Source organism: Ictidomys tridecemlineatus, chromosome 4 (assembly GCF_052094955.1).
Source record: "Ictidomys tridecemlineatus isolate mIctTri1 chromosome 4, mIctTri1.hap1, whole genome shotgun sequence".
In the NCBI taxonomy this organism is placed as follows: Eukaryota; Metazoa; Chordata; class Mammalia; order Rodentia; family Sciuridae; genus Ictidomys; species Ictidomys tridecemlineatus.
Window position 1 is genome coordinate 17,629,855 of NC_135480.1, and position 25,432 is coordinate 17,655,286.

Sequence of the window (25,432 nt, forward strand, 5' to 3'; positions counted from 1 at the left end):
GTGAGTTGCCCACTATAAGGCAGGATATTTTATCACAAATCTGTGTTTTTAGGAAGCATAACATTTGTGAAACTTGAATTCTAACTTCCTTTCCCTCAAAAGTATCCCTGGGAAATACAACTGAAGGATCAACTATGCATTTGTGCCACTAATAGTTTCCCTACTGTAATGTAAACTCTATAATGTCTGTTTATCACTACTAGAAAGTTCTAACGCCCATGTAGTAGAAAGTCTATCAAAACATGTACTAACTTAATGAATAAATTTTTGGAATCATTACACTGATGTTACTTAATTTTTGTATTTGTCCTTATTACTTACTTTGTTGTTCCTTATCTTATTTTTATACTTCTTTTTATGATGCTTCTTTTTATTAGATTTAAATATTTAAGTGCTATGTAAACTTACCTTCATTTTATTTTAGTTGTATATATAAATTTTAATCCAGTAATTTTATTTTGTAAAATAAAAAATGGAATGTTTAACAGATAGTAATATTAAAAGTAGAACCCACACAACTTGGTAAATTGTAGAGTGGGGCACAGTGGTGCACTCCTGAAATTCAGGGGCTTGGGAGGCTGAGTCAAGAGAATATATGGTTCAGAGCCATTCTCAGGAAAAGTGAGGCACTAAGCAAACTCATTAAGACAGTGTTTCTAAATAAAATATAAAATAGGGCTGGGGTTGTGTACCTTAGTATGCCCCGCATAAAATTTTATAGAAATCTACCCCTCCATTATAAGGGTCTCTCAGTGCTAGTCTCAGATGAAGGCAGTAAATTCTTTTTCTGTTTCTTCAGATAAAGAGTCTTATCATTTGTGACAACTTGGGAGAAATTAGAAGACATTATGTTAAGTGATGTAGGCTAGACACAGTAAGACAAATACTGCATAATATCATTTATATATAGAATCAAAAGTAGCCACAGTGCTGGGGCAGAGAGTAGAATGTTGGTTGTCACAGGCTAGAAGGAGAGGAAACAGTGATGATTTTTAAAAATTGTAAAATACATTAGACTGGAAAATGTCTTCTGTTATCTATGTTATTTCTGGTGTAGTATTAACTATAGCTATCATGCATGATAATGATAGTACTATAAATATAGTTAATAATACTGTATAGTTAATAATATTATATACTTGACTCTTGATAAGAGCATAGATAAGTGTTCTCATCATAAAAATATCATATAACTATAGGCACTAATGAAAGGATTGAAGACAATTAAAAAGGGTGTTAAAGGAAGTCATTCATATGGATGGAAAATTATACCAGTTAGAAATATGAGTTTATGAACAGAAAACAGATTACCAGAAATAATAAGTGCATGAGCAAACATGAGTTTTCTGATTTCAATTGCTTTAAAATATGATTATTAAAATAATAGTAATGTAACCATATTGTGGAATTTTAACCCACCCCCAAAACTTAAATAAATAATTATGTTTAATAGGTGATCAAAGGAAATAAAAAGGAAAAGAGACATAAATAATCCAAAATAAGTATAAAAAAGGAAAATAATAAAGAACATGCAGAACTCTTAAAAAATGATGATGTTTGAATTAAACATACCAATAGTTACATCAATGTAAATGGTCTAAATATTACATTAAAATGTAGAGATTACAGACTGCAAGAAAACTAAGACTTTCTTACATGCTGCCTCCATAAACACATCTTACATATAAAGTAAGGAATAGATTTAAAATTTTGGTAGTTTCCAATTTCCTGGGGAATCATTCATATAATTCAGATTATAATTTATTTTACTTAATCCAGATTCCTATAATTTTAGAGTTGGTAAAATTGCTAAATGTTTAAAAAAATCTTTTTTGTGTTCTTTGTGTCAAATTTATGTCAAATTTGAAATTTGTTCCTCCATTATTTTTTGTAATTAGAATTGAGAGTAATTTATTCATTTTCTCATATTTTTTCTTATATTTATCCAACCAATAAAACCATAGGTATTGTTGTATTTTGAATATGGAGTGCTCTCCACATGCTTATTTGTTAAAGACTTGGTCTTCAGCAGTGTGCTAATGGAAGGTGGTTAAAACTTTTAGAGGTGACCTAGGTTTTAGGTCATTGGGAGGCAAGTTCTAAAAGAGGATTGTGGAAACTGATCTCTTAATTTCTCTCCTTTTCTTTTTTTTTTTTTTAATGAACTGAACAGTTTGCTCCAGCACATGGTCTCCACAGGCCCAAAGCAAAAGGACCACTCAGTCATGGCCTAAAACATTAAAACTGTGGTCCAAAATAAAATTTTGGTATTTGTCACAGTAATGGAAAACAGACTAGCGAACATATAATAGTTTTGATTATATTTTCTAATGGAGGAAACCTATTTTATCTCTATTTCTAACAGTTTTAATTGAAATGATATTTAATCTTTTATTTCTTTTTAAACAAAATAAACTCTTCTAAGTTTACTTAGAGCACTGAGCTAAAACCCCATTGTTTTAAATAATCTTTCATTTGAATCATTTTACATAGTTTAGATTTTAATTTCTATTACTCTTTTACCAAAGAACTTTTAAAAACAGGACTTTGAGAAGTAGCAAATAGAAAGTAATAATTTGTTTCTACCAGAAATCTCACTCAAGACATATTTAATTTATCTTAAAACATTTAGGCATGGTTAATACTCTCATTATAAAAACAAACTAAAAAGCCTATTATACATTACTATGGATCTGACAGATGCTGTGTGAATAGTTTATACATTATGCTGTGTTATCAAAACTTCTTGATTTATAAATTATTCCACTTAAGGCAGAAAAAGAAGAGGATTCTGTATATTTAAAGTAGCTTTCTCCAAGTTACAAAATCATACATAAGAAGTCTAACCCTAGTCACCTCTCTTGCAACTATGTGTGATCTTGCTTAAAATCCACATTAGGCTACATTGACAACGTTTTGATCATTTAATCTCACCTCGTATCTCTATCTGTTTGTAGACCTCATCACCATCTATATGGCTCTGGGTCATCTAGTTTCCTAATGCTGAATGTCTCACATGGTTTTTAAAAATAGGAAATTTATTGATTTTTTTAAAGTAGTTTTAGGTTCACTGAAATTTTAGCAGAAATTACAATCTTTTTATGAAATCTCATCTTCTCCAGTTTCTCCCTTGGTCCATTTTCTGGTGTTCTAATGGAATAACTGAGACTAATTTTATCATGGTTCTGGGAGCTGGGAAGCACAAGTATTGTGGGGTGTCCAGCATCCTGCCAGGGTAAGTTCCTGATCAGGAAGTGTGAGATGCCTGAGAAATAATAAAAAGTCAGAACCAATTAGTAAGAAATGGAGACAGCCAGAAATTAGATGTAAAAATTGGAGCACCTGTAGGTCTTCCAACCCTGATAGGAGCTGAAACTGAACAATTGAAAAAGGGTCTCAATTCTTTATTTAAGTGGTGTACATCAAAGGCAGAGAGAATGTTTCAGAAGGAGAGGTCTTGCTTTTCTATGTGCTAGGGGTCTTGCAGTAAAAGGTTGATTGGCATATTGGCAAATCACACCCATCTCCTAGAGTCTGTGTGGCTCCAGTAGGTCACCCCATCTCCAATGCTGTGCTGAACTTGCGATGGAGCTGGGTAGAGAGCTACAAGGACCAAGCATTCTCAAACCAGCAGGGTTGCTGCTAGGAGTTCTCCATACCAGGTTTTTCTGCCTAATGGCTTAAACATTGTTTTAGTTCACACACAGTTCATGGATGGGTTCCCACACCCAAGAACATGGCACTGACATATGGAGATCGTCTGTATAGAATGAGACAGCAAGAGAGGACTCAGCTCACCTTTTTCAGAATCTTTTCCCTAAGATAACCCACTCACTCTAGGACAACAACATTAATCCAGATTAATCAAGACTCTTTTAAGAATCTCACCTCTCAACACTTCTGCATTATTTCTACCACCTGCCATTTAGGAGACACATTTAAACCATAATACACACTTTCAATTTCCCACACCATATTGCTTCCCTTTACAATGCATTAATCAACAATGAATGACATCATCCAAGATTTTCCAGTTTATATTTTTCTGTCTTGGCTTTCAGTGTTGTACTTTCTAAAGTTTTGGAAGAAGATGTAATGATGTTCTTGCAGCATCTTACAGACTAAATTGACTGAATTAAAAATCCTGTATGCTTCACAACTACTAAAATGTTTACTTTTTTCACAACTTTGGACTTCTCTGAAAGTCATACAGTTGCAAACACACAACTTTTCAGACCAGTTTCTTCACTTGGTAAGATACTTTTGAATTTTCTCTAGGTTTTTCCATGGCTCAGTATTTCAATTCTTTTTAGTTACAAATAATATTTTATTCTGTAATGGTCCTTACCTTATTGTTGAGCCTCTAAATGCCATCTTTATTGCTTCTGAGTTCTGGCAGTTACAAACAAAGAAGACAAAACACGTGTGCAGTTTTCTGTGTGAGCATAAGCTTTTGGTTCATTTGGATGAACACCAGGGATCCCAATTGCTTGATTGCAAGGTAAGAGCATTTTAGTACATGAGAAACTGTCAACCTGTCCTCTAAAATGGGCAATATATTTGTCTCCTCTGAGATCACCTTCTATTCTCTTTCACCAACACTGAATGTCTTGATTACATAGCTTTGTGGCAAATCTTGATGTCAGGTAGTGTTCATTGTCTAATTTTTTTTCTTCAAAAAACACCACCCTTGGCGTGGTGCTACCCCTTTGGTGTGTTTGCCTCAGAATGTAAAATTCATAATTAGTTTGTCAACATCTATAAAATAAGGTCATATGATTTTGATTGTAGAAAAGATCAATCCTGGGATAACTTACCTTGACAATGTGCATGAGCAGGAGATGTGTTTTCACATAGCATTGTAATTGCCCTCATAGAGGTCTTGTACATATTTTATTAGGGCTATACCTAAGCATTTAATTTTGCAGAGTACTAGAGTGTTACAGTGTTTTTAATTCAACTTTCACTTCTGCATTGTTGGTATATGGGAAAGTCATTGATATTTGCACATTATCCTTTTGTATTTCAGCTTTACACTAATTATTTATAGAATTATTTGGGATTTTCTGCTTAGATGATGTCAACTGCAAACAAGGAAAGTTTTATTCTTTTAATTAGCATAACTAATTTCCCCTGTCTTTTTGTGTTGACTGGGACTTGAGTATAATGTTGAAAAGCAGTTAAGAGGATCATCCTTCCCTTGTTCCCGATTGCTATGGTTTAGATATGAGGTGTCCTGCCCAATCTCCTGTGTAAGACAAGGCAAGAATGTTAGGAGGTGCAAAGATTAGCTCATGAGAGTCTTGATATAATCAGTGGAATAATCCGTTGACATGGAGTAACTGGGCAATAGCTGTAGGCCAGGTAGGGTGTGTCAGGAAGACATAAATTTGGTGATAGCAACACAAAAGCTGACTAAAACTGACCTCACCAGGAAAGCTCCTAGACTCTCACTATTAAAGATGATGCCAGTTTTTCTTTGCTTTGAAATTGCTCTTTTTTGAACTTTGGAAACTTTTCTTCTATCCATAGTTTACAGAATGTCCTTATAGTGAAGGTGTGTAGAATTTTATTAAATATCTTTTCTGTAAATATTGATATAATCCTGTGATTTTTCTTTTTTTTTTATCCTATGATATGATGGAATAGGTTAATTGATTTTTGAATGTTGAACCAGGCTTGTTTATCTGAAATAATTTCAGTTAGTCATGATGTGCAATTCTTCTTCCACTTTGCTGGATTTGGTTTGCTGATTGTTGAGAATTTTTGTTGAACAGGAAGTTCTCTTTACTCTCATTTGAAAAGAGCTTTAAAAGTAGTCCAGATTCCTTAATGAGACCTGTGATGTCACTCCAGGCTTTGGCTCTTGCTCATATCTTAAAAACTTCACATTGTTCTGTCCTCTCCCTGTCTTCCTCCCTTCAGGTTAAATGACAGCACAGCATTGAAATCGCCCAGCTCTCTTCCACATTGCATCTTCCCACAAGTGACCACGTACCCATAGGGGCAACTGACTTCTCATCCTTGGACTTTAGTTTAAATATCACATTTAAAAAGGCCTTATCCAATCACTTTATTCAAAATTGTGTCATTCACTTTTTTTCTGTCACAATAACCTATTATCCAATCAGAGATTGAAGCTCCTATTTTTAGTTACTATTATTTTGTGGCTCTACTAGAAGATGTAAAGCTGATGCAATTAGGATTACATTTGTATTCTTTCTTATGTTTTATTAACTATTTTATCATCATCTAATGTCAGGTTATCTGAAACCAAATAGTCAAATAGATGCTCTTTAATTTTGTAGAAAAACAAAGAATAAATAGAATAAGTGTATAAATAACTAGTTGCTACAGCTGCGTAAATCTTTTAAATACATTTAATCTCAAACTCATAGGGAGACAAATGAAAATTCAATAAAGAAAAATTAAAAATTTTGCTCTGGCACAGAAAAGGAATAAGTGATAAATTCAATCTCATTGAAATAAACTAATGGGAATGATATTTTATCTTAATTATCCTTGCCATAATGTTTCTGAAACTCTTTTTCCTGGTTATATCCTTGTTACTCTAGTTAGGTGTTTTCTGTATTGCATCTTGACACATAAATGTTATTTTAAGAGTATATGGAGATCCCCAGGGAGTGTAATTAAGCAAGAATCAGCTTGGACATGTTCCAGTTTCAGGGATTCATAATTAACGTGTCTATGGTATAATATCTTTAGTGATCTTCGTCCCTGCTAGGTGAAAGCAACGTTCTCTTAGTAACAGTTATAATTTAAAAAAAAAAAAAACATGGCTCATTATTCTTAAGCATTTGAAAAGGCTCAAGAATACTCCATCCATATATGAAGCACAAGTGTTTGGCATTACCAGGACAAGAGGAGACAGATTAAAAAGCTGAATGGTATTTATTAAAGTTACCAGAAAAGACCTATAAAACTTTTTTTAAATTCTAGATATGATATTCCTATGTTGAAATTATTTGTTTGCATTTTTAAGTTAAGCATCTTAATATGAAAATTTTAATTTAATTCCTTTGAACACTACCACAATTGCTCATTATTTTCACTGGAGAGAAAATGCATAAACATGATTGTGTGATTTTAAGTGTATTTTCCAAGAATAAGAAAGCTTTTATTTTTCTGTGTTCATGCTGGATGGAAGAGGGACTACTCAATATTTCTGAGTGAGACAAAATTTCCTCCTTCAAATTGTAGACAAACTCCCAAAGGTAAAACTTTATAGTGAGTAGCAGAAATCAAACTTGGAGATTGTGTGAATATTTCATTACACAGGAAATATATCTCTTGAGTATGTAAGAAAATGTGGATAAAAACCTCTAGAGGCAGAAAGTGGCTATTCAGATTGTATAAGATCACCACAAATATATTCAAAAAATGAAAATTTATGTTAGAAGCCATGTTATATTTTCAATACTTTTGCTTCCATTTGGGAAAGTAGAAGGCCCAAGGCAAAAAGCTGATTCCTCATTCAGCATGGACATTTCATGCTGTAATGACATGAATCTAGTGTAGACCCTGAGCCTTATTGAGCTAGTGGACACTGAGTGATGGCTGGAAGTTCACCTCATGTGAACAGTGTGACTGGATATAGCGTTCTATGAAAAATGAAAAGACAGAATGTATCACACACTTTTGTACAATAATCACTGTTACTTCCAAATTTGTGATGTCTGCTTCTGGTCTCTGAGATTCGAGTCTGTCCAAGAGCAAATGGTAGATGTGGCAGGTGGCTCTTGCAGTTGACAGGGGATGTAAAGGGATGGAATGAGAATGTTCACATTTAGAAGATGTTATAAATACAAAGCCAAGAGGACTTAATAAATGTATGAATAAGCAATGTAAGAAGAATAAAGGAAGGTTGAACACTGTCAGAATTTGACCTAAAGGATAAGACAGAAAGAAGTACCCTTTAATTAGCAAAATCTAGAATTTAATCTCAACAAAATCTAGAATTATTGTGAAAAATAAAATATTTACTTTTATAAATACTAAAAGGATATCTAAGTGAACAAGTCAATGAAATAGTTGCAGATACCAGCTTGAAAACTAGGAGATGTGATAATGTTGAAGATATACAAAGTGTTTTAGGTATTTATAGGTTAGGATAACATGGAATATTCAACCAAAGACTCCAGATTTCAAGGATTTGGCAAGCTGAGAATGTGGTAATTACTGTTTTTTTTCAGTTTCTCATATGAAATTATCATGGTTTTATTTTGTCCTACCATATAATTTATATGGTGAGGTCCTACCTACTTAAAGTACCACAGCTTTGTTTGGAAATAGGGAGTTTATAAAGGTCATCAGTTATAAAATTGTATTAGGTTGTGTTTCAATCCCATGTAACTGGTATTCTATTGGAAGAGATAATTTGGATGCAGGGAGAATGACACATGAACACAAGCTGGACATCTTCAAGCCAAGGACAGAGCTGGACTTTCCCTCATGGTCTTCTGAGGGATCCACCTCTGTCCATACCTTTATTTTGAATGTCTAGCAGCAAGGCTCTGAGACAACACATTCATCTTCAAAAACACAGTAGCTCTAGCAGATGAAGATAGTTTTGGTGCCAGGAAGTGGGTGCTCCTGCAATAAATGTCTAATATAAAAAAACTCAGCTTTGTGTGATTAATGGATACATGTTTGGAGATGTTTGAGAATCATCATAGAAAGAGCCCAGATGGTCTGGAAGAGTAGGTGGGTAGAAACGTGAACACAGATAGGTGATGCTGGAGAGGGCTCAACAAGGAAAGAGGAGAGCAGTGGAGATGGGATGTCCTTTGAAGAACAGAGACATCACTGTGAGCACAATGTTCCTGGAAATATGAATGGAAAGATGCTTAGGGGTGACATTTCCAGTGGACCTGAGGGCCAAGGAAAGTGTAGGAAGGGCAGCATTTTCTAAAGTCTCAGTACCAATATTGATACAGTGATGGTGGTTTATAGTCTTCCATTAGTAACTGATTTTATCTATTCTTCATATGAAAATTACTGAGAGTCTTCACTATTACACTCTATAACTTTTATACATAATGCAACTTTCGATCCTTCTACTTATTTCACACTTTAAAACACATCTGAATAGTAACTTTCTCTGCAACAATTTTCCAAATCTCAACAGGTTTAGAATTGAAGCACTGTGAATCTATAGCATGGAATCAATAAATATTTTATCAGCACATTTCTCAATTTGATCTTTAAAAGTTGAATCACATAGTTACATATCAAATCACTTAGGGAAGTAAACCTTGTATTATTTTACTTGGTAATCCACGTATCTACTACAGGTAGTCTGACACTAGTGGAGCCTTAGAACATATATGGTAGATGAATAAAAGTGCTATTATGTGTCTGAGGATTTTTTTCATTATTTTACAGGTAAACTACTTTATTCTCTGAAATCTGCATCAATGAAAGAACAGATGGAACATAGGAACAATGTAACTTACTTTGTCCTCTTGGGCCTCACACAAAATCCAAAGGAACAGAAAGTACTTTTTGTTATATTCCTGTTATTTTACATTTTGACCATGCTAGGGAACCTGCTCATTGTCCTAACTGTAACCTTCAGTAAGACCCTGGACTCTCCATTGTACTTCTTTCTTGCTAACTTATCATTTTTGGATATCATTTATTCATCAATTATTTCCCCAAAATTGATTTCAAATTTGTTCTTAGGAGAAGTTATCATATCTTTCAAGTTTTGCATGTTACAGCTCTTTGCAGAACACCTTCTAGGTGGGTCAGAGATCTGTCTTCTTTTGGTGATGGCTTATGATCGTTATGTGGCCATCTGTAAGCCCTTGCATTATTTGGTTATCATGAAGCCATGGGTGTGTGTTATGCTGCTGGTAGTTTCCTGGGCTGGAGGTTTTCTGCATTCAGTAATTCAGCTTGTCACTATTTATGGGCTCCCATTCTGTGGCCCCAATGTCATTGACCACTTTATGTGTGACATGTACCCCTTATTGCAACTTGTCTGTGTTGACACCTATGTCACTGGCCTCTTAGTGATTGCCAATGGGGGACTGATGTGCTCTATTGTGTTTCTGCTCTTACTCATGTCTTATGCTGTCATCTTCCACTCTCTGAAGAACCTGAGTCAAGAAGGGAGGCGGAAAGCTCTCTCCACCTGTGGCTCCCACATCACAGTGGTTGTCTTCTTCTTTGTCCCATGTATTTTCATGTATGCACGACCAGTGAAGACTTTCCCCATTGACAAGTCATTGACTGTGTTTTACACAGTCATAACCCCCATGTTGAACCCCTTTATCTACACCCTGAGAAACTCAGAAATGACAAATGCTATGAGGAAACTTTGGAAAATAAATCACATAAGGTAGGAATCATTGAGTCTCCCACTACAAAGAGAAACATTTCACTATTTAACTGTCTCTTTAGGATATATTATTCATTTCAAACTTAAAACCAATACTGATTTAATAAGGGATTTTTGTTAAACATAATTAAAGAATAAATTATGTCTGACAATAACATATTTCCCCAGTGTATTTTTCATTCTGTAGTGTCTTATTTATCAAGGGACCTAGGAATTTATGGTACACATATACTATGAAGTCAATAGAAATATGCAATCTATTTATTAATAAAATTTTTATAGTATTACAAGCATATTTAATTTTCAGTGTATCTTTAGTAATTATGTTGTCATTTCTCATTTTTAATTTTTTATACTTTTTTGAGAATTCAAGAACTTTATTAGATGACAAATTAGACAGAGTTGTACTATTAGAATATAAAGTAATTGATTTATATGTAATCTTATAAACATTATAATGATATCTAAGTTCTTCTCCCTTAAAATAGATTGTATTTCAGAACTATGTCTGAAAAGTAAAAATATAATAAAAACTTCATTCTGTCTTTTCATAAATATGGTTGAAATTTTTTTTTAATATTTGAAAGAATCCATCACTTAAAAGACAGCTGATGGTGTGGCAGGCATATACATTAAATTCATATCATCAAACTCAGAATGATCTTCTTATGTCTTCTTTTTTTAAAATTTATTTCAATTAGTTACACATGACAGTACAATGACCTTGACATATCATACATTTGAATCAGATGGGATATAATTTCTCATTTTTCTGAGTATACAGGTTGCAGAATCACATTGGTCATGCATTCACATATATACACACAGTAATAATAATGTCTGTTTCATTCTACTGTCTTTATATTAAAGTAGTTAAGTGCTGTATGTGTTTTTTTCATTTTATTACTCACATTACATTAATAATTTTAGTTCAGTAGTTTTATTTTTTAAAAAAACAAATATGAATAAATAATAAGTATGAATATTACAATGTAGCCCTTGCAAGATGATAACCTGAAAAAAAGATATGATGAATTCCTCACCAGCATCTCCCAGTCCTGTTCCCAGATGCAGGTACTGTGTTTCTATGGTTCTTCAAGTTAAGAGAGCGTATCATTTGCACAACCTGGGTCAACTTGGTGGACATTATGCTAAATGATATAAGCTGAACATAGAAGACAAATACTGCAAGATGTCATTTATATGTGAACACTAAATCTTCACATTTACAGAGACATATAAAAGAATGATGGTTGTCATGGCTGGAAAGTGGGAAACTAGATATGTTGGTCCAAGAGTAGCAAGTTTCATATGCAAGTGAAATAATTCTGGAGTTAATAGCATGGCAGCTATTATGACTTTTGATGTATTGTATACTTCTGATAAGTTTTGCCCTACCACAAAAAGATTAAAGAAAACTTAAGTCATGTGACATCATGGGTGTGTTAATTATAGTCATCATTTCACAATGTATGCATATATCAAAATATCATGTTGTAAACCCAAAACATGCATGATTCTTATTTATCAGATATCAGCAGAAGTGGAAAAAAAATTAAAAAACAAAGATGATACTACTATTACTGCTAATATATGATTACTATTCTATGTGGTTCACTATTTTTTTGCAATTCTTTTTGCCTATAAGTTCTATTTTACTAGAGATTCACAGTTGGATTGTTACGGTTCAAAATTATTAGGTTGTCCATTTCTCTTTGTTTTTATGTCATCAACTTTATAATGATTATATTCATTGGGTGGTTCCTTTTTAAACTTAGGTATTGCTTCTTTCTTCTTTCTTGGTTTTCCTGCTATATTCTTTGGTCATTTTCATAATCATAACATTTCTTTCTTTTCAAATTCTAACACTGCTAATAAATTTCTCTTGGTGAGCCCGATGGACTGCCACATCCATTAAAATGTGAAATAATGTGATGCATCACAATTTGTTTTTATTGAAATTATAAAATCAAAATTATACATTTTTCTAAACATGTTTGCATTTATTTAGAATATTAATAATTTGCAGTTATTTAGGAGATTAATAACTTTTACCTTTATACATATTAATGTGATCAATTGTTATGTAGGATTTTATTGTACTTAACTATCTTAGCATTTGTAGAATAAATTATGTTAAGGTTACAAACATTGTTTTCCAATATCAAAGGATTATTATGGCTCTTTTCAAAGTTTTTTACATTGATTTTTATAATTCAAGATAATATATATATATATTTTTTTTCAACACTATTTTGGAATATTATATACCATAATTTTGATCATATTTCAAAAATTCACCCCAATATTTCTGATTCCTGTCACACTTAATGTTCAAGTAGAACATTTAAGGTTAGCACCATTGACTCACTTTTCTATATATTTTACTTTTAATTTTTATTATTTGTTTCTCTCTAGAATATAATATATGGATTAATCCTTGGAACCTATAATTGTGCAGCCCACAGTAAATAATTGTTGAAAGAGATTCTTTTATCATTTAAAATAATTTATAGTCCTTTACAAAATATTAATTTTTTAGGTGGACACAATATATTTTATTTTTATGTGGTGCTGAGAATTGGAACCCAGTGCCTTACTCATGCTAGGCGAGTGCACTACCACTTGAGCCACGTCCCCAGCCCTAAAATAATTTATATTCTGAGACAACTTAAGTAGCATTCAGATGATATTCTCTTTGAAGTTTATGAATAACAATGACACCCAGCATTTATAAATTGCTTTCCCTTTTCATGGCTTGGTCTGTGCATCTTCTGTGGGTTTCTTTATGTAACATTCCAAGTATTAATTCCTCCAATAATATCATGAGGTGGGAACTCTTGTTGGACCCATTTTACAGTTCCACAAGCAAGGGCTCATGGTGGCTGAAAATCCTGTGAAAGGTTATGACCATAGACTGATTAGACCAAATATAAGAAGTCTGGTCTGTGCCCAGATGTGGCAAGTTTTGTAATCTGGTAATGACAAAGTCTTCAGACCTATTTTCATATATTGGGTAAGCATCCATTGATTCTGTTATTTTTCGTGGTGTTTTAGTTCTGTATTTTTCATATATAGTTGTTTGTTTAAAAATATCTTAAGTGTGACATATTTTCAAACTCAGATAAAAGTTGGAAGACATCCTGGGACACTTCCCCCAGATTCCCCAAGTACTGAAATTACTTCACATCTGCTTGTTACTTTCTTTACTATCTTTTTGTATCACTATATATATATATATATATATATATATATATATATATATATATATATATATCTCATTATATGTGTACATATATCATTATAGACAAAAATAAAGACAGATATTGAATCACCACATCACAGTGGAAAATTAAGAGACAATACAATTATACAATCCACACAGCTTATTGCCACTTCACCACCTGTCCCAACTATAAACTCCTTGTGGCAAAAGAGAATACAAGCTCACACATTGCATTGTTTTAATTTTTTTTATTTTTATGTATTCTGATTAGTTATACATGACAGTAAAATGAATTTTGACACATTATACATAAATGGAGTATAACTTCTCACTCTTATGATTATACATAATGTTGAATCCCACCTGTCGTGCTACCATATATGTACATAGGATAATGATATCCAATTCATTCTACTAACCTTCACACCCCACCTCCTCTTCTCCCTTTACTCCCCTCTGCATAGTCCAAAATACAGCTCTTATTCCCCAACCTCCACTCCTATTGTGAATTAGCATCTGTATATCAGAGAAAATATTGGGCCTTTGGCTTTTGGAATTGGCTTATTTCTCTTCACATGATATTCTGCACTTCCATCCATCTCCCAGCAAATGCCATAATTTCATTCTTCTTTATGTCTGAGTAATATTCTGTTATGTATATGTACCACATTGTTTTTATCCATTCATTTGTTGAAGGGCATCTAGGTTGGTTCCATAGTTTGTCTCTGTGAATTGAGCTTCTATAAACATTGTTGTGGCTATGTCACTGTAGTATTCTGATTTTAAGACCTTTGAGTATAAACTGAGGAGTGGGATAGCTGTGTCAAATGATAGGTTCATTCCAAGTTTTCTGAGAAATTTCCATACTGCTTTCCAGAGTGGTTGCACCAATTTACAGTCTCAGTAGCAATGTAGGAGTGAGTGTACCCTTTCCCCCACAGTATTACCAACATTTATTGTTGTCTGTATTCTTTATAATTTTTTAAAAAATATTTATTTTTTAGTTGTAGTTAGACACAGTACTTTTATTTCATTTATTTATTTAATTTCATGTGGTGCTGAGGATTGAACCCAGGGTCTTGAACATGCTAAATAAGCACTCTGCCACTGAGCCATAATCCCAGCTACATATTCTTTATAATTGCCATTCTGAGATGAAATCCTAGAGTAATTTTGATTTGCATTTCTCTAATTGCTAGAGATGTTAAGTATTTTTTTTCATAAATTTGTTGATGAATTCTATTTCTTATTTTGTGAAGTGTCTGTTCAGTTTCTTAGCCCATTTATTGATTGTGGTTTATTTATTTATTTATTTATTTATTTATTTATTTTTGGTGTTGAGTTTTTGAGTTCTTTATATATGCTGGAGATTAATTCTCTATATTAGGTGCATGTGGTAAAGATTTCCTCCCACTCTGTAAGCTTTCTCTTCATGTCATTGATTGTTTTCTTTGCTGGGAAGAAGCTTTTTAGTTTGAATCCATTTAATTTATTAATTCTTGATTTTACTTCTTGTGCTTTAGGAGTCTGGTTAAGGAAATCATATCTTAGGCAGACATGGTGAAGATTTGTGCCTATTTATTTTTATATTGGGCACAGAGTTTCTATTGTAACTCCTAAGTCTTTGGTCCACTTTGACTGGAGTTTTGTGCAAGGTGAGAGATAATAGTTTAATTTCATTTTGTTACATATGGATTTTCAGTTTTCCCAGCATTATTTGTTGAAGAGGCTATCTTCTCTCCAATGAATCTTTTTCGCGCCTTTGTCTAGTATGAGAATACTGTATTTATGTCAGCTGGTCTCTGTGTCTTCTATTCTGTATCATTGGTCAACCTGTCTATTTTAGTGCCAATACCATGCCACTTTTGTATCAATGGCTCTGTATTATAGTTTAAGGTATTGTGATGCCTTCTGGTTCACTTTTCTTGCTAAGGATTGCTTTTCCTATTCTGGGTCTCTTATTTTTCAAATTAATTTCATGATTACTTGTTCTAGTTCTAAGAAGGATGTCATTGGGATTTTAATAGAAAGCATATTAAAGCTATATAATGCTTTTGGGAGTGTGGCCATTTTGACAACATTAATTCTGCCTATCCAAGGGCATGGGAGATCTTTCCATCTTCTAAGGTCTTCTCCAATTTCTTTCTTTAGTATCTTATAGTTATCATTGTAGAGGTCTTTCACCTCTTTTGTTAAATTGATTTCCAAGTATTTTATTTTGTGAATTGTGTAGTTTTCCTAGTTTTTAAAGTTCTCCACCTTTAGTGGATTCATCTCTGATATATAGGAATATATTTTATTTATGAGTGTTGATTTTATATCCTACCATATTGCTGAATTCATCTATTAGTTTTAGAAATTTTCTGGTGGGATTTTTTGGAATTTTAAATATAGAATCATGATATCAGCAAATAGTGATAATTTGAATTCATCTTTTTCTATTCATATTTCTTTAATTTCTTTCACCTAATAGCTGTAGCCAGAGTTTCCAAGTCTCTGTTGAATAGAAGTAGTGATAGAGGGCATCTTCTTGTTCTAGTTTTAGAGGGAATGCTTTTATTTTTTCTTCATTTAGAATAATGATGGCCTTGGGTTTAGCCTAGATAGCTTTTACAATGTTGAGGTATATTCCAACTATCTAATTTTTCTAGTATTTTCAACATGAAGGGGTGCTGTATTTTGTCAAAGATTCTTGTCTTTAAGTCTGTTGATGTGATGAATTATGTTTATTGATGTCCATATGGTAAACCAAACTTGCATACCTGAGATCAACCCACTTGATCATGGTGCACCTTATTAATATTTTTATGTGATTTGTCAGAATTTTATAGAGAATTTTTTCATCTATGTTCATCATGAATATTGGTATGAACTTCTCATTCCTTGATGCGTCTTTGTCTGGTGTTGGTATCTGGGTGATACTAGACTCAGAATGAGTTTGGAAGGGTTCCCTCCTTTCCTATATCATGGAACACTTTGAGAAGTATTGGTGTGAATTTTTCTTTAAAGATCTTGCTGAACTTGTCTGAGAATTCATGTGGTCCTGGGCTTGTCTTTATTGGTAGGCTCTTGATGGTATCTTCTATTTAATTGCTTGAAATTGATCTGTTTAAATTGTGCATGTCTTCCTGATTCAGTTTGGGTAGTTCATATGTCTCTAGAAATATGTTGATGTCTTCAAGATTTTCTGTTTTGTTAGAGTGATTTTCAAAATAGTTTCTAACTAAATTTTCAAAATAGTTTCTAACTATCTTCTGTATTTCTGTACTGTCCATTGTGATATGTCCTTTTTCATCACAAATTTTAATAAATGTGAGTCTTCTCTTTCTCCTTATTAGCTTAGCTAAGGGTTTATCAATTTTATTTAAATTTTCCAAAGAACCAACTTTTGTTTTGTCAATTGTTTGAATTGTTTCTTTTGTTTCAATTTTATTGATTTCCATTTTGATTTTAATTATTTCTTGTCTTCTGCTTTGGTGTTGATTTGTTACTCTTTTTTTAGGGCTTTGAGATGTAATGTTAGGTCATTTATTTGTTGCCCTTTCTTCTATTAATGAACGAGCTCAATGCAATGAATTTTCCTCTTAGCACTGCCTTCATGGTGTACCAGAGATTTTAATATGTTGTATTACTATTCCCATTTTTCCTGTAAGTATTTTTTGTTTCATCCTGCTTTTTTTCTGCTACCCATCCATTATTCAATAGCACATTATTTAGTCTTCAGGTGTTGGTATATCTTCTATTTTTTATTTTATTATTGATATCTAATTTCATTTTATTATGATCTAATAGAATGTAATGGCATTTCTATATTTTTTTATTTGCTAACAGCAGGTCTGTGGCATAATATATGGTCTATTTTAGAGAAGTATCCATGTGCTGCTGAGAAGAAAATTTATTCACTCATTTATTAATAAAATATTCTATATGTGTTCATTAAGTCTAAATTATTGATTGCATTATTTAGTACCATAGTTTCTTTGTTTAGTTTTCATTTGGAAGCTCTATCAAATAGTGAGCGAGATTTGTTAAAGTCACCCAGTATGATTGTGTCATGGTCTATTTGATTCTTGAAATTAAGAAGGGTTTGTTTGATACACATCGATACTTTACTGTTCAGGACATAAATATTTATGATTGTTATGTCTTTTTGATGTGAAATTTCCTTAAGAAGTATGAAACATCCTTCTTTATCTTTTCTGACTAACTTTAGCTTCAAGTTCACTTTCTCTGTTATGAGGATGGAAACCACTTCTTGTTTACATGGCCCATGTGAGTGATATGTTTTTTCCCATCTTTTCACCTTTGGTCTCTGGAATTTGTGGCCTATGAGGTTGGTATCTTGGAGACAGCATATTGTTGGACCTTGTCTTGTAATCCAATCTGCCGGTTTATGTCTTTTAATTGATAAGTTTAGGCCATTAACATTCAGGGTTATTATTGAGATGTGATTTGTATTACCATTAATTTTGATTTATTTCTGGTTTTTAATTTGAGTTAGTTTCTCCTTGGATTATCTTTTCCTGTAGTACAGTTCCTCCCTTTTCTGGTTTTCCCATTTATTTTTTCATTTGTTTGTTTGTTTTCTTCTCATGGAATATTTTGCTGAGGTTGTCCTGTAGTGCATGCTTTCTGGTTTTGAATTCTTTTAACTTTTGTTTATTATGGAAGATTTTTTTCTTTCATGTTTGAGTCTGAAGCTTAAACTGGTGGATATAAAATTCTTGGTTTGCATCTCTTTTAAAACTTGTTATATGTTTTTCCAATACCTCTTAGCTTTGAGGGTCTGGGTTGAGAAACCACCTGAGATCCAAATTGATTAGCCCCTTTATGTATCTTATACTTTTATCTTGTGGCTTTTAAAATTCTATCCTTATTCTGTGTTAGTCATTCTCATTATAATGTGACATGGTGTGGGTTTGTTGCAAATTTGTACATTTAGGGTCATGTAAGCTTCTTGTAGTTGATTTTCCATTTCACTCTTCAGTTGTAGGAAATTTTCTGATATTATTTCATTAAAAAGATTGTGCATTCCTGTGGTTTGTATCTCTGTGCTTTAATCTATCCTGAAAAATTTTAATTCGGCCTCCTCACGTTATCCCATAATTCTTGGAAATTATGTTCATGGTTTCTTAAGATCTTCTCTGTGTGGACAAATTTAATTTTCAAGATTATATATTTTATCTTCATTGCCTGAGGCTGTGTCTTCCAAGTTATCTAGTCTGTTGGGGATACTTTTCATTGAAGTTCTAATTTGGTTTATTAATTCCTTCCTTTTGAGAATTTTGCTTGATTTCTTTTCATAAACTCTCTTTATTGGAGTGATCTTTCTTCTTCTGAAACTTAATCTCTGACTTCACTCCTTACATCATCCTTTATGTCATGAATCAGTTTTATTGTGTACATTCTGAAGTCCTTCTCTGACATTTCTTCCAGTATGTTGTCAATAGATTCTATATTGGAGCCTCTTGGCTTGTTAGGGACATTTTGTTCCCTTGTTTTCTTGTGTTGTTCATGTATCTTCCCATCTAGCAGTGTTGAAGTGAGGTAGTATAGTTTCAACCCTATAGACTTATGGTGTACCTGAATCTTTCCAGTACCTTGTCTTTAAGGAGGGGATCAATATTAACAACACTCAATGCAAACAATATATAGCCTTAAACCAAATATTAAAATGTCAAGCATTTCTGTTCCAGATGATCCTGAGAGCTGAGCACCAGGACATGTGCGCCTGTCCCAGAAAGCTGTCCTGTATCAGGCATATCAAGACCACACACTGAGAGCTGTGGGCTGATATACAGGTGCAAGTTCTGGGCTGGATTGGTGGTTAGAGAAGTCATTGGGGAGCCACTGGGTCCTATTAGGTGCCAGACTGATGCCAGACCTGGCAGGACCAGGGTATCAATGGATTCCAGACTGGGGAGGGAGGATGGTACCAGGGACTGGGTTGGTGCTGGGACCAGGCTGGTGACTAGGCCCAGCAAGTACTGACTTTTGTGGGCCCTCGGAACCCACTGGGGGCTGGACTAGCTGACTGGTGAACCAAGACCAAGATGCTATCACACCTTCCTCCAACCCTCTCACCAGCTGTGGCCAGCACCATCCAACCTAGCATTCAGGATCCACAGAGCTGTGGAAAGTCTGGCTCTTTGTCACCTCTGTAGCAAGATGGTGGCCAACAGCACACCCAGCAGGAAATCCCCAGGGGCAATCCCCTGATAATGACCTCCAGGAGCTGACCATTGTCCCAAGATAGAGGTAGCTACATTCAGAAAAGGAGGAGCGGCAGCAGGCCCACACATTGCGTTTTCCTGCCAAATGTAAAGCATGGATTCTTTTCATGTGAAACATCACTGAGCCTGTATTTTTTTTCTGGATCCAAGTATCTTTAAGTTGTTTTTCAGGACATGCCTCCCGGGCTCACTCAAGGTCACCTTGAAACCAGCATTTAAAAATGGACTCAGGCAACAGAAGACCACGTGGCCATATTATAAACCTTTCTGGGTGTGTGATAAGCTCATAAACTTCCACATGGCTCATGATAAAAACCTTACCTGGAAAAGTATCATATCATGCCACCTGTGAAGAGGCTAGATGACTATACAGGCCTGCACAAAAGAACCCTAAAACTTCCCTACCTACTCTTCAAAGACTTGCAAAGTACTTGGCAGTGTTTGATGAAAGGTCCTTTGTGCTCTTGTTTAGGTTTCATACTGTTTCTTCAGGTTGAGTTTCAGGTTACGCCTTTGGCAGGAGGTTTTGCATGTGATTCTGTACCACACCTGTGATCAACACTGTGGTCTGTGCAGTTACTTGTAATGCCACGTTTATTCACTGGGCTATGATGGCATCTTCATTTGTGAATGCTTACTCTTGAAAGGCCAGTTTTGAGCTAACTTTGAGTAGGCTCTAAAGGCACTTCCTTAAAATAACTTGCAGATAATTTGTTTTTCAGGAGATAGCTGAGCACAGTGGTGCACACCTGTAATCCCAGTAGCTCAGGAGGTGAAGGCAGGAGGATTATAAATTTAAAACCAGCCTCAGCAATTTAGAACCTCAACAAGGTAGAAAAACCCATCTCAAATTAAATAATAATAATAATAATTTTAAAAAGGGTTTGAGACGTGTGTCTTAGCATTAGCTGGTTTAGTTGATTCTCCAGTTGTTAACAAGATTCTCTTCTTGCTTTTTGATATTACACTATGAGAGAGAGAGACAGAGAGAGAGAGAGAGAGAGAGAGAGAGATAGAGAGAGAGAGAGAGAGAGAGAGAGAGAGAAGGAAGTAGATTTATGTAACTCTGTTCCTTCTAAAAATATGAACAAATAATTTTTAAGGGATGGATCTACCCATATATGAGCAGCCCAGGTTTTATCTTTGTATGTAGTTTCTACTGGTGATTGCCTGCAAAAGCATCAAAGGGTCTCCTCCAACAGAAAAAGCAGAAGGCGAAACTTATATGTAGGGAGTTTGTGGTGGGTGCTGAAGGCTGCAGAGTGAGGTACTGGAGGCATTGGGAGAGGCTGAAGGCAGGAGGACCCATCTGATGATGTCCTCTTCCCTCAGCTCACATGGTACAGGATGCCACTCTTCTCACTGCCTGCTCTCAGAATATTAAGAACATCCTTAATGACAAGAATTCCATTTGTGTCCCCAGGTATTTTTGTTCTGGCATGAAGACTCACATAAAGAGGAGAAATATTCCCTTTTAAAATGACTTGGAGAAAAAAATCATTGAGTTTAGCGTTTTGCTACTGAACATGGTATTGAATTTGAGTATAAAATTCATTCTTTCACTTTATAAATACATATAAATGTTTTTCAGAAAATTATATAGCAGTAACCAATTATACTTAATAATTTATTAAAATTAACTTATGATTTCTCTTTTGGACTTACTTATGAGTATAATTAAAATTTCCAACATTCAATCATACTTATTTTGGCATGTTAATTTGGACCATGATGGGAAAACACAGAGAAATTTACACTCATATCTATGACAAGCTAATAAGCCAGAGACAAATAAACAATTATTTTGAACACATTTAATAATAGAATAGAAAACAATTAATGGGAAACATTGAGAGATGGATACAAACAATTTATTTATTGGATACTCCCTGCTTCTGTTTACAACTGTAAATACATATGCACCCAATTCTTGACTACCTAAATATGCAAAAGAAATATTAGATATGAAGGGAGAAACAAACTCTAATCAAATAATACATGAGGACTTTCATTGCCCACTTTTCATTAATGGATAGATGATATAGACAGAAAATCAACCAAGAAACCTCAGACAAACTACACTATAGATGAAGTAGAGCTAACAGATATTTGCAGAGCATTTCATGCAAGAGCTACAGAATATGTGTTATTTTCATCAGCACACAGAACATTTTCCAGGATAGATAATGTGTCAGGCCACAAAATAAGTATCCACAGATTTTTAAAATATCAACATTATGTCATATATCTTCTCTGAGTATAACAAAATAAGAAGTCAACAACAAACAGAACCATGGAAGTTGTGCAAACACATGGATATTAATCAACCATACCCTGACACAACAAACAGATTAATGAAACATAAAAAGGGAGGGAAAAACTTCTTGAAACCCCAAAATTGACAGAGAACATATGCAAACATACAACATGGAAAAAAAGCAGCTCTAAGAGGAAAGTTAGAGCAGCTCAGTGTAAGAACACTTGCCTGGGATGTGCAAGGCCCTGGGTTGGATCCCCAGCCATGAAAACAAAAACAGAACAAGGAAAGTTATATCAATGAAAAATTGAATTATGTCAAATAATAAAAATTACAGTACGAAAAATTATATTAAGTATTTTTTTAAAGTCTGACAAAATAAAATTTTTAAAAGTTAAAAAAAAACTAACACAATTTTACTAGCCAAAGTAAAAACAAAGAAGACTCAGATAAACAATATCATAGATGAAAAAGTAAGCATTACTACTGACACCATGGGAATATGAAATATCAGTAGTGATTCTTATAAAAAAGTACACACCAACAAATTGCAAACAAGTAGAAGATATAAATAAATTCCTGTGCACGGGTAATACCAAGATTGAAATGTGAAGAAACAGATCTAACTAAAAAAAACGTGGAGTACCAAAATTCAATCATTAATAAAAGTCACACAAGAAAGAAAATTAAATCCCAGGGCTGGATAGCTCAATTGTATAATTCTACCAAACCTTTTTTGAGGGGAAGGTGGGTTACTGAGGGTTGAACCCAGGGATGCTTAATCACTGAGCTATATCCCCAGCCATTTTTATTTTATTTTTTTAAATTTTGAGACAGGCCTGCACCAAGTTACTTAGGACCTCACTAAGTTGCTCAAGTTGACCTTGAATTTGCAATCCTTCTGCCTCAGCCTCCTGAGTGATTGGGATTACAGGTATGTGCATTGAACCTGGCTTTACCAATCTTTTAAGGAAGTACAAATGTCAACTGCTCTCTATTCCAAAAATGTAAAAGGAAGATAATTCTTCAGACTCATTCTGTGAGACCAGCATTACCCTAGAATTTGTATTTTTTTTCTCTTCAAATTAGATGTGTTTTCAGAGCCCTTGACAGTCCGCTACTCTTTTGTGGAAAGATCCGAGTCCTTGTCCTCTAGGGATTGTTCAAGGGAAGCAACCTGTTCAGGAGAGATTTTCATTTGAATTCATTCCAAATATGCTAACAAGCTAATCTATTAGAAATAGAGAGGGTATAAAAAGGTCATAGCTGCTTTCTGCACATTTAAGTGGAAGAATTATTTTCCTCTTAGAATGATCCAAGAGATTTCTGAAAACTCATTTTCCTCAAGCTGGAAACATATCTTTCATTATCATCTAGCCCTTTGTATCTCATTTTCTTGTTATAGTCATGGTTGCTTAAAGAAGTTTCCAGAAGGTCTCTGTTTTCTGGGATGAGATTTTGCTGATATGGAGACCTGTTTTAATTAGGAAGGTAGAACCCTTAGGAAGATGCTTTTGATCTTCACCAAGAGACTGAGGAGTTCAGCCTCTACCTATGAGAAAACTCCATCATGGGCTTTTTAATGAGGTTACATCTCAGTCTTTGCTCTGGTAGGTAAAGTGCTGATAACTAGGCATGAATTATCTTAAACACTCTGACTCAAGTCCTTTTGTTTTCTTAACAATAATTCTCTAAAATAGATAAAAATACATAAAATGAATTTTAGTGTTGTTTGACTTTTTGTTTAATTGTGTCATCAAATAATGAATTCAGCCAAGTTAATTTTCACTAATTAGATCATTTTTTGTGGATACTTTATGATTATACATAATAGTGAGATTGAAACATATTTGTTTATGCATATAACATAATTTGAGCAATTTCATTTCCCAGTACTGTCCTTTTCCTCCCTTTTTCCTTCCCCCACATTCCTCAATTGTACCAGTCTCCCTTTTATTTTCATGAGATCCCTTTTCTTAAAAATATGGGTTTTTTTTGTTTTTTGTTTTTTTGTTTTTTTTTTTGGCCAGCTTCTACATATGAGAGACAACATATGACCCTTGACCCTTGAGTTTGGCTTATATTGCTCAACATATGCTCTCCAATTCCATTCCTTTTGCTGCAAATGTAATTTGTTCATGTTTTCAAGTAGTTTTGTAAACATAGCATATTAATTTTTATGAAGCCTTTTTCCCAAGAGGTGAGAATATTGAACTACATTTTTTTTTGCAGTAAATACTGATATTTTAAAATGTTTTTGTATTTAAGGTATTCACTTGGATACATTCACATTTCTCTGAGAGACTGAGATAATGGAGATCTCTGGAAACACTTTTGCTGTAGCCACTTGGTACTATTCATGGATCCACTGATCACCATATATTATCATGTGTTCTAGAAAGAAGCATGGGTACATGAGGTACTGCAGGCACCTTCAGTGAACAAAGCATTCATTTTAAGAGGAAGTATATTTGGTTTAATGTTACAGACTGATTAATATTTATTTTTCATTTGCCAAACAACAATTGACATGTGTTACAAGTACAAAATATAATTCAATGTATTTATTACTTTAATTTATGGGATATTACATTTTACATGATATGTAAATAAAAAAGTATAATTATTTTTTTAGAACATTTGGATTAATAAATTTAAAATTGTCCATCATACCAAGCATATTAGAATGTAAGGGAACAAATGTCTTTTATTTCCTGGAAGATCATAGGGGCTTTTTATGTTTTATGTATTTATTGAAATTATTCTAGCAAACATGGCAGTACATGTAAGTGAAGAAATCCATGCTCATGGAAGTACCTCATCTCCTGTCACCTGGATTTTAAAATTGTTATAGTAAATAATTATACACAGTGATTTTAAATTATAAGAGTATACTTTTAAAGAGCCATTTCTTTAAAATGCATCAAAATATTTTTATGGTAGAGTGTTAATTTCAAGGTTTAAGTGGAAAATATAGTAATGTTAGTTTTTCAATTTTTATAGTATATAATCTTTTACAACTTAAACTATACCTTGATTTATAATGCATAGTTTTATCATTTACATAATATATATTGCATAGTTTGGGCACTCTGCTTTTACTGTATGGTCTATAATTTATCCTGGTAAAATCTTATATTGACAATGAATAAGAGTAAATGCACCTAACATTCAATAAATAAGATGTGAAAAAATAAAATTAAACATAGACTATTTTATTCCCTGTGTTCTTCAACAGATATGCCTTTTCAGTCTGTAGCTTTAATATCCATAGAACTCTTGAATCAAAAAGAAGCAGGAATGTGAATAAAAAGTGTAGAAGGCTCATCACAGCTGGATTCTAGAAAGCT

At 33.5% G+C, this 25,432-nt stretch overlaps 1 protein-coding gene across 1 annotated transcript; it reads left to right on the forward strand.

Moving 5' to 3' along the window:
- Positions 1-9,446: 9,446 nt before the first annotated feature.
- On the forward strand, positions 9,447-10,370 carry LOC101957983 (olfactory receptor 4A47). The gene has a single exon (XM_005341534.2). It carries the CDS (start codon positions 9,450-9,452, stop codon positions 10,368-10,370), a length of 921 nt encoding a protein of 306 aa, XP_005341591.2. The 5' UTR covers positions 9,447-9,449.
- The last annotated feature ends 15,062 nt before the right edge of the window (positions 10,371-25,432 follow it).